An 11,443-nucleotide genomic window follows, 5' to 3' on the forward strand; every position below is an offset into this window, starting at 1 on the left:
TCAAGCATCATACTACCTTCTTTTTCTAGGAGGTTATTAATAATGTTCACTTCTTTAAAAAAAAAAAAAAAAGATCCATGCCATAGAGTAACAGGCTAATTATATTTCTCCACAATATAGTTACTGCAGATATTGTTCTGATTATAAAATTATAATTTGAGATCTTCAAACAGTGTAAAATAAACGTGGTCATTTATTTTTTAAAGCTACACTGTGTAACTTTTTTAGTGTATTCTTTGCTAAAAACACTTAGTTCTTTCAAAAATATATGTGCTCTTTAATGTATATTTACTTCGTTCAAGTAATAAAGGAATCTCGTGAGTGTATAATATGCAATTAAAAATACATACGGGTGGGGGGTTCCTATGTTGGTCGCCATGTTGCCCCTCCATCTTGAAAGTACATTAGCCAAAGAGGGCCATATCCGTTAATTCAAGCTTCGCCTTTCGCGTTTCAACACTCAATGGCACCGTATCGAATGTGAAGAGGGGGATTGCTTGAAAACCTGAAAGTCATTTGCAGATGGAGGATCACAGTTATTCTCGAGGATACGCATCAGAGTCGCCAAGGAAGCGAAAAAGAGAATTAAGACGGCAACACAACAGACAAATAAAAAAAAAAAAGTGAATATTGGAGTGGCGTTTACAAGATGGAAAGAGCTCATGACGAGTAGCGATTTTAAAAAGGACGCCGACTTTGCCTGCTTTCTTCTCGACAGGTAACGTTAATTAAGCCTGTTTGTGTATATTGGAAGTTGCTTGGCTAATTATATCATGGTGTGCTGTGCATAACGCTAGAACGACATCTGGGATAGGTTTCCTCGCGTCAATGATGAAAAGTATTGTTTACCTTGTAACATAAATCCGTGTTCTATGACGGATAACATTTGATTAATATTTTAATGGCGCTATATTATTTTTTAGGCTATAAGTTATATGTAGGCACTTTAAATTTGAGTTATTTTTCATTAAATTAAACTGTATACACAATTAATGTAGCCTAGTGTGATAATGGCGTTGTAATGCTGCGTTCCAGGCAAGCTGTAACCCGTGTTTTTACAACATGAAACTGGGAGTACATCGATCTAGTACGAGTTCACGGGTGGGACAGTCAAGGGTTTGACTGCCGTTCCAGTGCACTTTCACGGGCAGCATATAAGGTTTGAAAAACACGGGTTACAGGTTACCTAGATCGCAGCATTAGTTAGCTGTTTCTAAGCGAGATTTTCACTTTCACATCTGCCCTGTAATCTATTCATTTAAAACGTATTATTGTATGTCTGTTATTGTAGACAGACAGAAAATTATTGTATTAGTAAATATTTACATTATTTTTCAAGCTATGACACCTTACTATGACTAGCCTACACTTCAGTATGAATAGGTCACTGGTGGGTCAGTAGACCTAATTATAGAGGAAGGGTAGACCAGTACATTGACAATGATCATAAGTAAATATCAATAACAATTATAAAATACAGACAGAACTGTTCTGAACTATAGGTAAATTATATACTGCTTAGGACATGATTCTACCAAAAATACATATTTCCTTCATTGTCAACCTCATCACTGGAAGGGACACTCATAGACGAGGTCGAACTGGAAGCCATGTTAATCTTGGACTACATTGGCCACCGTAGGAGTTGAAACGAAATCGGAATTGAGAGGAACAGAAACTAATATTCACTGGATGGTCATATACCTTTTGTCCAATAGATGGTGCTAAATATCACACAGTGTAGCTTTAAGTCACTCTTAATCTAGTAGGCTACATGTCACAATAATAACTGTTGCTGTTTCCCATGCTATTTATTATTATACCATGGTCTGGGTGAATACTCGATTCTGTTTGCCTGCTTAAAGTCTCATACATTGACAGAAAACACCTTACTTCCATGTTGAACAATGAGATGGATAAATTGTCTGATATTTTATTAATAGCTACATAAAGTGTGTGTATAGAGGGAATGCGCATGACGTCACCGTCAGCTGGAGTGATTGAGGCCACGCCACACTGAGTGGCAAAAAGACTGAGCGGCAGCATTGGTTTTCAGCGTGAATGCCGTGAAAAACACAAAAAACACATCTAAAACGGGAACGAGCTTAGCGATTGACTGTACAACTACATTTGATAAGAAATCTGAGGTATATTTTTACAGACTGCCGAAAGCTACAGAACAGAGAAGCAAATAGATCGCTTAAATTCATAGAAACAACTGGACTCCAGGCAGCGAAGGGTGGATTTGCAGTTATCATTTTTGTGTCAATATGCTGAATTTAGTGGTAAAATCATTCTCTATATATTGTATTGTTATATATTGCAGTGACAACTCATCAATCAAATATTTACCACTGCATATTCTGTATAATTTGACATTTTTAAATAAACACTGACAAAAAACTATACAAGTTTTAAGTCTAGACGATATGATGATTTATATAACATTGATATAAGTGATAACCTGGATTTAGACCTGCCTATATTGTATTTATATAAAGCGTTCACAGGCAAATTTGCTGTAGGCTATGTATTTCCCCGCTGTCAAAATCAGGCACATATAAATGTCAGGAAACGCGATTCCTGGCTGCATGTAACTGGATCTTTAGTAAGTTGTAAGGAACACTATATTGAGTCCAATCTTTAGTTTAAACTGATAATCGTTTGTTTTACTTGCGTTTTCGCAGTTTCCCCTATTAAATCCAGTCACGCAGCTGCTCTTCTGCCACTCAGTCCGGCTGAGGGGGCGTGTTCCGGCGGGAAAGTGACGTTAATGCATTCCCTTTATACTAACAGTATGCATACTGCGTTAGACCACCATCTAGTGTCCAAACTAGGAATTCACTATTCAAAGAATGTTCATTACATGTTTTTAATGCAATTTATCACATGAACACACACACACACACATGTATATATATATATATATATATATATATATATATATATATATAAATATATATATATATCAAGCTGTGGAGGGGTTTTGCAAATTACAGTATTTTGGCTCTGACATGACAAAACATTTACATGACACAGAAACAGGATATACTTCTAAATGAGCACGAAATAAATGACAAATGTAAAAAAAGGGAATAAGGTCATGAGTGTTGCCAAAATAAAACAAAGAAAATTGTAAGTCGACTTACTCAAGTCAGACAATCTCACCTAATAAAACAAGAAATATTAACATAAAATACACCTGCCTACTCGGAGTAAAAGAAAAACTTTCACTTGGTGGAAAATATCACTATTTCAGACAGGAAGTCATGACAACTACATTGTGATTAATATAAAAAAAGTATACATTATATGTATTTATATATATATATATATATATATATATATATATATATATATATAAGTTTAATTAGCGTGGAAAATGTGCTGTAAGAATAAGTTTAAGAATTTGGATTAAAAGCTGTAGGTAAGCATTAGCATCCGGAGAATACAATTTAAAACACAATATGTGATAGCAGCATGATGTCAATATTAAAACAACATAAATATACCCGTCTCTATCAAATGTCGGCAATGGTACCAGCAGCAACACCTGGTATCGGTAGTGCAGTCGTTTCAGCCTCAAAAGGCCTCAAAACTAATTCAGAGAGTGCATTCACATCTTTACCAAAAATGTGGTCTGATCTGTTGGGTGAACAGGTTCTGCATGAGTATGTGGAATTACTGGAAGTCTGTGAGCTGTCAGTAGTGTGTGTTTCAAGCATCACTTTTAGAGTTATTCACTGTGTTCATAACTTGTTAAAGAAAACTATGCATTATTTGTGAAAAACCATAAAGCAATTGACAATGCTAATCATTTCCCACAGATACTACAATTATTGTTCCAACTATAAAATCATAATTTACTGTGGAATCTTCTTTAAACAGTGTAAGACGTTTTTCAGAAATGTTCTCATTTCTTTTCTGAGTGTCTGATACTAGTTTTACTGTGGTAATTATCACTAATAACTGTTGGTAAAAGTTTAGTGCATCAGTGTTAAAATAATGAACGACTCGATTCAATATTAGCTTAGTTATTTCTGATAACACACACACAAAATATTTTAGAGACACACAGATTCCAGCCTTCGTGAATGAATCATGTTATTCATATGTATCATGAACATTCAAAGATTTTTCAAATTCATTTCCTTGTGAACTTGAAAAAGTTCAAGGAAATATTCTGTCCAGAGTTCAAACAATATTTGTCTTACTAAAACAGCTTATTAAAACAAACTTTAGTGTTTGTAAAACTACAACATTCAAGTCCAGTTTTTGTTGATGTTTGGTTAAAAATACATATTTTAGCATATATTAGCTTTGAATGACTTTTCTTAAAATATGTACCATGTCATAAACATCATGAGACACCTCTATTGAGGCACATATTGATGAGCACCAGCTGAAAGACAAATCCAAAAATAGGAAGAAGAGAACAAGATTGCTGCCAAGCGAAAGAACCAAGAAAAACACAAGTCTAAAGCTGAAAGCTAGACTGGACAAACAGAATATTAAAGTGAAGACAATCATCTTAATCAAACAGTGATAATATTCTACCACTCAAACACAGCAGCAAAATACAATAATGTCATGAGTTTCAAAACAATCACAGCTGAACATACTTCATTTATAAAACTCAAAGAGACACGAGATGGAAAAAAAAGACAAATTACACAACAAATCTTCATCTACAAACATGCCAACAAATAAAATAAAAGAATGAATCAGCACCTCATAAAATGTCACAGATATTTGTTCTCAACTTCAGGTAAGAAGACGGACTCGTTTTTGTACATTTCAACGATGAAGATAAAAATATATTTACTAAATGTATGAAGAATTACTATAATTTAATTGCATTGTTTTATCAAGTACACACATTTGTGTGTACATTTTACTGTAACATTCCTCCTGACAAATGTCACATTAAGTATTTCTCAGGTTTAAGGCCAGAGTAACAAAGTTTAACACAGCCTGTGTCGTATATGAAGTCAGGTGCAGGCCCTGGATATAATAAATACACTCAGCAAAGTGTTTCACCAACTTTAAAATAAATCAATGAATTCAGGTTTTGCTTCCAGAGCAGCTTCTGGACATATAAAAATCCATGCTTTTCATAGTTGGTCAATCAATGTTTTCTGATGAAGGTGAATGCCGTAAGGTTTAGTGTTAGTGTTTAAACTATAATCTTTTGCTACAATACTTCTCCAGTAACAGCAACAACACCAGTAAAAACACCTGCAGTATCAGTAGTGGACACTGTCCTTGTGTTGAGGAGGAAAATCGTGGTCATAATGCCCGTCTTGAGGTATTTGTAAAAATACACAGTCAGTTTATCACTTAAATCACAAAAAAAAAAAGAAAAAAAAAATATAAGAAATCTGATTTTGATGTGATATTTAAATTGGTATGTAATAGGTGAAATCTGACTGGTATTGGCACCGATGGGATCGTCCACTGGAATCGATAAGAGTTTCAGCTGATCCTCCTCTATCCATCATTTTCTAAATCTCTTTAGTGTCCATTTCAATGATTGTTTTATCGTCTGTCTTGTCCTCAATCTGCTGCAAGACAACACAGATTCACAAAAGGTTATAGGAAATGAGGATTAATAGAATTGGAATTGTGTTTTTTCCAGTTGTTTGTACAGAGGTTTTCTTTTAGTAAATATTTAACACTGTCTTAAACTGCACTGTCATCTTCTGTAGTACAGTAATAAAAAAAGTGAAGTATTATGATTTCAATATCGCATCTGAAATCCTTGAACCGTTGTATTCCTGTTTTCTAATAAGACACTTGCTCTCTGAAAGAAGTTGCATTGTTTTTCTATTAATTGTTATTTAGTTTATTAGAGAGTTATTAGTGTTTTTGATCGTTTTGACACTCCCTCGCTCGTGAATATCTGCTTCTGTAGAGTTAATACTGTTAAAATATAAGATAAAATAAAGAACAAAAAAGAGATAACTATTGACAGTGTACATTTATATTACACCCTTGGTTGCACGATGCAGGAGAATTACTAGAATAAGTCTTTAATTGCTATATTCAAGGAACTGTGTAATTAAAGACTTATTCAACAAAGCCATAGAATTGCTAGAGAATGCATTCTGTGAGAACACAAACACGTCCCAAGATTGATCCCGGGACTGATCCCAGAACGGGGACCAGTAACATTGCTGGGATCAGTCCCGGGACGTGCCCCGGGGTTTTTAAATGCAGATCAACATTCACGTTGCACATGAACAGGATTTGTAGGAGCAAAGAAAAAGTTTGTGTCCGTCAAGGAATTAAGGAAGGATGAAAAAATCTGGCCAACACAGCACACCCTGATGTCACGTGTCTTTGCGGGATGTGTGTCATGCACAGATTCCAGAAAATCACTGGCAGTGTGAAGGAACCAAAATCTAACGATACCAGGATGTATTTTCAGGAATCTCTGTGTGAAAGGAGCTCAGGTAAAACAGTGACGAACTGAAAGAACTGAGGGCTTAAATACACATGGAGAGTAATCAACGTTAAGATATCAATCAAATAAATTGATAAAACAAAGAAAACAAAACATAACTTTTACAACTGTACGGTTAAAAAATAATTGTAATTATTTAATAATATAACATTTATTCATATCACTGTTCTTTTAAAGGATTTTTGCACCATAAATCTCATACATGTTGTTAAATCAGCTGTATGTAATACTTACTTCAGTTCTTGCGACGATAGTAAATCACAGCACTTACAACTGCAGAAATCAGCAGAACAACAACAAATATTCCTGCTACAGCTCCTGAAGACAGACCTGAACCTGGAACAGATGCAGAGAAACAGTCATCATTACGAGAGAGCAGCTGTCTGATAATACATCCTGTTCTTAACAACTTTGACTGAAATTGATTTGACATTGATTTTCAGTTGTATGATATTGATTTAACAAATGAATTGCAATCATCTGTTGTTTTTAGCAACAGTAGCTAAAACAGCTTCTCAGCACTGTGAACTTAACAGGAAACACTGTTCACTGAAAATTAATATGATGTATTTTTTTTTTAACATTTACATTAGTCAACATGTTCAAATTAGGTCAAAGCGTTTTTTTTTTAAACAGTCCACTACCCAACATTTATTGAGTTGATTTAAAAATACTGAACTGTTTTTAAATTCTTCAATGGAAATGCATTGATAATTATATTCTCACCAATGACAGTAAGACTGAATCTCTTCACTCTGCTGATGCCGAAGCTGCTTTTGTTGATGATGATCTGTAGTTTATATTCTCCAGAGTCTGTGTTTCTGGTGTTTGTGATGGTCAGAGATCCAGTCTGATGATCCAGCTTCAGTCTGTCTCTGAATCTCTCATTACACTGAACATCAGTACACATCTTACTCTGATCTCCAGTGATTTCAGCGATGAGAATGTCATTAAAATACCACGTCATCACATCACTTGGTTTTCTTACTTCACCATGATCTAAAGTTACAGATTCTCCCTCCTGTTTATTCACTTCATTCAGTTCAAAAGCAGAAAAACCTGAAACACAAACCAACAGATGCAGAGGATCTTTTTGAGGAAAACAAATATACAAAACAAAAGAACAGCACATGAATGTGAAGCCCCTTCTTAACTATTGACCTGAAAATTACCTTATGCCTGGTTTGTGCTTATGAACACTTTTTGCATATTTTTATTCTCATTTAAATGGATAATAATCAGCAGATCAGAGATGTCGTGATTAGACGCTGTCACCTGAGCTCAACTGCAGCTTCCTTTCAAAAAATACTCTTAAAACTAATTTAAACTAATTAAAACTAACTTGCAAATGGAAATTATTTTGTTTTAAATCAAAAAAAACTTTTTAATTATGTAAACTGAGTTAATTCTATAAACTGCCATTAAATAGCAAGTTTGTAAAGAGATTATCTGTATGTGAATTAATATACAGGTAATAAAAAAATAACATTATTAACATATTAATAAACATATTAACAATGTGATTTAAGCACATATATACAACAGTTTAGTTTATATATAAACTAAACTAATAGGCTAAACATTAATGACTCACCGTGAACAGTAACACTGAAGATCTTTTCACTGTTCCTGCTGCTGCTGATGATCAGTACTTTATATTCTCCAGAGTCTGTGTTTCTGGTGTTTGTGATGTTCAGAGATCCAGTCTGATGATCCAGCTTCAGTCTGTCTCTGAATCTCTCAGTGCCTTCATTACACTGAACATCTGTACAGATCTTACTGAGATCTCCACTGATTTGAGCGATGCGAGTGTCATTAAAATACCATTTAATATCTTCTTGTTGTTTTGTTTCAACACCAGTGTATAAAGTGACAGAATCTCCCTTCATCACTGACACTTTATCTGATCCAACACCGAAAACACCTGGAGAAGTAAATAAGTCAAACAAAAACATATAAAAGTGTTGTGATTTCAACAATGCCCCTTTCCCTATAGCTACGTGTGTTCACTCATGCAACCAAGTATGTTCATATTTCGTAACGAATATTGACCATAAATCGTTTTTATCGTTGACCCGTAACGAATAAAAGTCTTACCATGGTCGAGAAAAAACATGATCATTGAGGACAAATGAATGAAAAGCTTCATTTTCACCACTTTTCACTCGGAAAAAGGACCGCAAATTCCGATCCATAAAAGGGTTCTGTTCTTCTGCTTTATTGGAGACAGAGTTGTTTAAAATGAAAGTAATAACTAAACTCAGAAGGAGCGCGCGATGACGAGGAGAAGGGGGTGTGACGTTTTCTAACACGCAGGCAGGCTTTTCGTCGTGTTCTTGTAAAACATCGAGTAACTTTATTGAATTAGTAGAAACAAATTGCTTATTCGAAGCGTGGATTTTATTATTTTGAAGAATTTGTAGACTATTGTCGGGTAAAGAGTTTTGAACACTACATTATTATTTTATTTTAATAAACAAAGTTAACTAAACAAACAATCACAGAAACAGACAGGGTATAAACAGACAGGTACATACAATGTGAGTGGGAACATCTGTGTGCAATGATCAGCGATGAGAACAGACAAATGATTATGGGAAATGCAGTTCATGATGAGGTGGTGACGGTAAGGGGAAGAGACCTCTAGTGGTCAACAAGGGAACACCAACCAGACACTGTGACAATAACATATTGAGAATTTCAGAAAACCATCAAACACATGATGCAAGTTTTGAAGCTGCAAGAAAGATAATTACATTCTGGATGAATTTAAACATTAACCTTTCACAGAGAGAGTTCTGTAACTTTAGATTTCATGAATGTAAAATGTTAATACTGCCTTTCAAACAAAGTTATATTATTCAGTGTAATTGAGAACTTGAGTCTGACCTAAAGACCTTTAACCAGACAGAGCTCAGAATACACTCCTCTTTAAAGGTGCTCTAAGCGATGTTGGGTGACGTTTAAAGTATTGTCAAACAAAATAGAGGCTAGCTTGACCCTCCCTCCTCCTCATCCACACACTAACCCCCCAAACCCACCCCCAAATCCTTCTGGTCGGTTATTAGCGGAACAGTTTGTTATGTTTGGTGGTGCGGGTAAGCCCAGTTTGTTTTTGTTGCCGTTTATGTAGCCTGGGGTGTCCGCAGAGACCGTGTTTTTTTACAGTGTGTTCAGGGGACAGGCAGCTAGCGGATAGTGAGGAGATGTTTGCTGTATGTGACTAAATATGTTTTGGCTTAAAAAACGTGTGATATCGCTTAGAGCACCTTTAATTATTTTTATCGCATTAGCACCTGCTAGTAGATGGTGTAACTACACACACTGCAATGAGCATATCTAATGTCTTTGAAACATTATTCGACTGTAAAGCTGTTCTTTGAGGGTATCAACTGTAAGTTTCATGAACAGCAGGACAGGAAGAAACTCTTTGCTTACACACTAAACACATGCACTGAATAGCCAAGATAGCTGTCCAATCAAAAGATAAAACCATGTTTCTGTAGAAATCAGATTGCAGCAGGTTTCAGTTTGACTCAGTTGAGCTTTAAGTCTCACATTGATAAGACTGGCAATGTGAGATGGCAGATTGTTTTATCTATTTTGTTAGTTTTTTACCTCCCATAAACAATAATTGATAATTTAATTATTAACCTAATTTAAAAAAAACAGCTTTACAATAGGCTCTCTAAACATGACATTTAGTAAGATTCATATAATAATCCACTCTAATTTTACGGATTTAACACAGTAAGGACGTTTGAAAAATAAATGATAACATGAAGAATGTTTTCCACTGTTGGGAATAGTTTAAGTCTTAAGAGACAGAAGATGATGTAAATGTTATATATAAAATCATAACATACTTTCAGTGAGTGTGTGTGAACTCGGAGGGTCAAGCGCTGTCGTGGGAGGATTCATATGCATGCAAGATTAATATATTGATGGTTATCAGCGGATTGTGTAACTAGATCAAGCGTTTCACTGAACAGCTGAAGAAAATGTTTCACGTGTTTGTTTTGTTCTGTTTGTGCTGCTGCCGTCTGATTGGTAAGTTTTAAATATAAATTTTTAACTTAATAACAGTAGCATTCTTCACAGATGTTAAATCATTGAAAATAATGGACATTATCATAGTAATTACAACAAGTGGAAGCTTAGAGAGCAAATCCTCCATTGAGCCACTTTCAAATCTTCATAATTTAAATGTGTTTTTAAATATCCCCAGTCATCTCTAAAAATGGTAACCATGACAAACAACAAAAGTAATATAAAATTAATTAATCAAAATGCGCAAGAAACGTGTTTTATGTAGTGATATATGTTCACATATACACAAGGTTTTAAAAATATCAATATGTTGTAACTGACTTTGTAGTGTCTTTAATTTTGCTCTATGCCAGATGACTTTTAAAAACACCATAAAAATGGAATTATTAGTTCACACACATCTGTCTGATCATGTATCTCACCTTTCATTTTCTTTTGTGTCTTTGCTGCTGTTGTACTTTTTTTTTTTTAAATTCACATTTAAAAACGTCATCTGATTTCAGGCTTTGTAAACCATCAGGCCGTAATCTGTGTAAAATCTGTTTCTTCATCAGGTGTGTTTGGTTTTGATGAAGTGAAGTCAGTGTCGGTGATGGAGGGAGATTCTGTTACTCTAAACACTGATGTTACTGAAATACATGAAGATGAAGATATACTGTGGACATTTGGAGCTAACAACTCTCTCATAGCTAAAATTAAAAAAAATAACCTAATCTTCTCCACATATGATGATGTTCCTGATGGGAGATTCAGAGACAGACTGAAGCTGGATGATCAAACTGGATCTCTGACCATCACAAACACCACAACTGAACATACTGGAGATTATGAAGTAAAGATAAGTGGAAATATACTGACAACAAAAACATTCAGAGTTTCTGTCTATGGTGAGTAAAAGGCTAATTTGTCCTGTCCACATATTCTTGT

The 11,443-nt window shown here is 34.7% G+C and overlaps 1 protein-coding gene across 1 annotated transcript; it reads right to left on the reverse strand.

Moving 5' to 3' along the window:
• Positions 1-4,018: 4,018 nt before the first annotated feature.
• Positions 4,019-8,749, reverse strand: LOC143735289 (uncharacterized). Its single transcript, XM_077225420.1, has 5 exons — positions 8,564-8,749; positions 8,061-8,390; positions 7,193-7,525; positions 6,701-6,802; positions 4,019-5,564 (listed from the first exon to the last, which is right to left on the reverse strand). The coding sequence occupies exons 1-4, from the start codon at positions 8,613-8,615 to the stop codon at positions 6,702-6,704; spliced, it is 816 nt and encodes a 271-aa protein (XP_077081535.1). The 5' UTR covers positions 8,616-8,749; the 3' UTR covers positions 4,019-5,564; position 6,701.
• Positions 8,750-11,443: the final 2,694 nt, after the last annotated feature.

The sequence above is a fragment of the Siphateles boraxobius genome, unplaced genomic scaffold (assembly GCF_051911475.1).
Source record: "Siphateles boraxobius isolate OS27281-9 unplaced genomic scaffold, OSU_SipBor_1 13, whole genome shotgun sequence".
Lineage (NCBI taxonomy): Eukaryota > Metazoa > Chordata > Actinopteri > Cypriniformes > Leuciscidae > Siphateles > Siphateles boraxobius.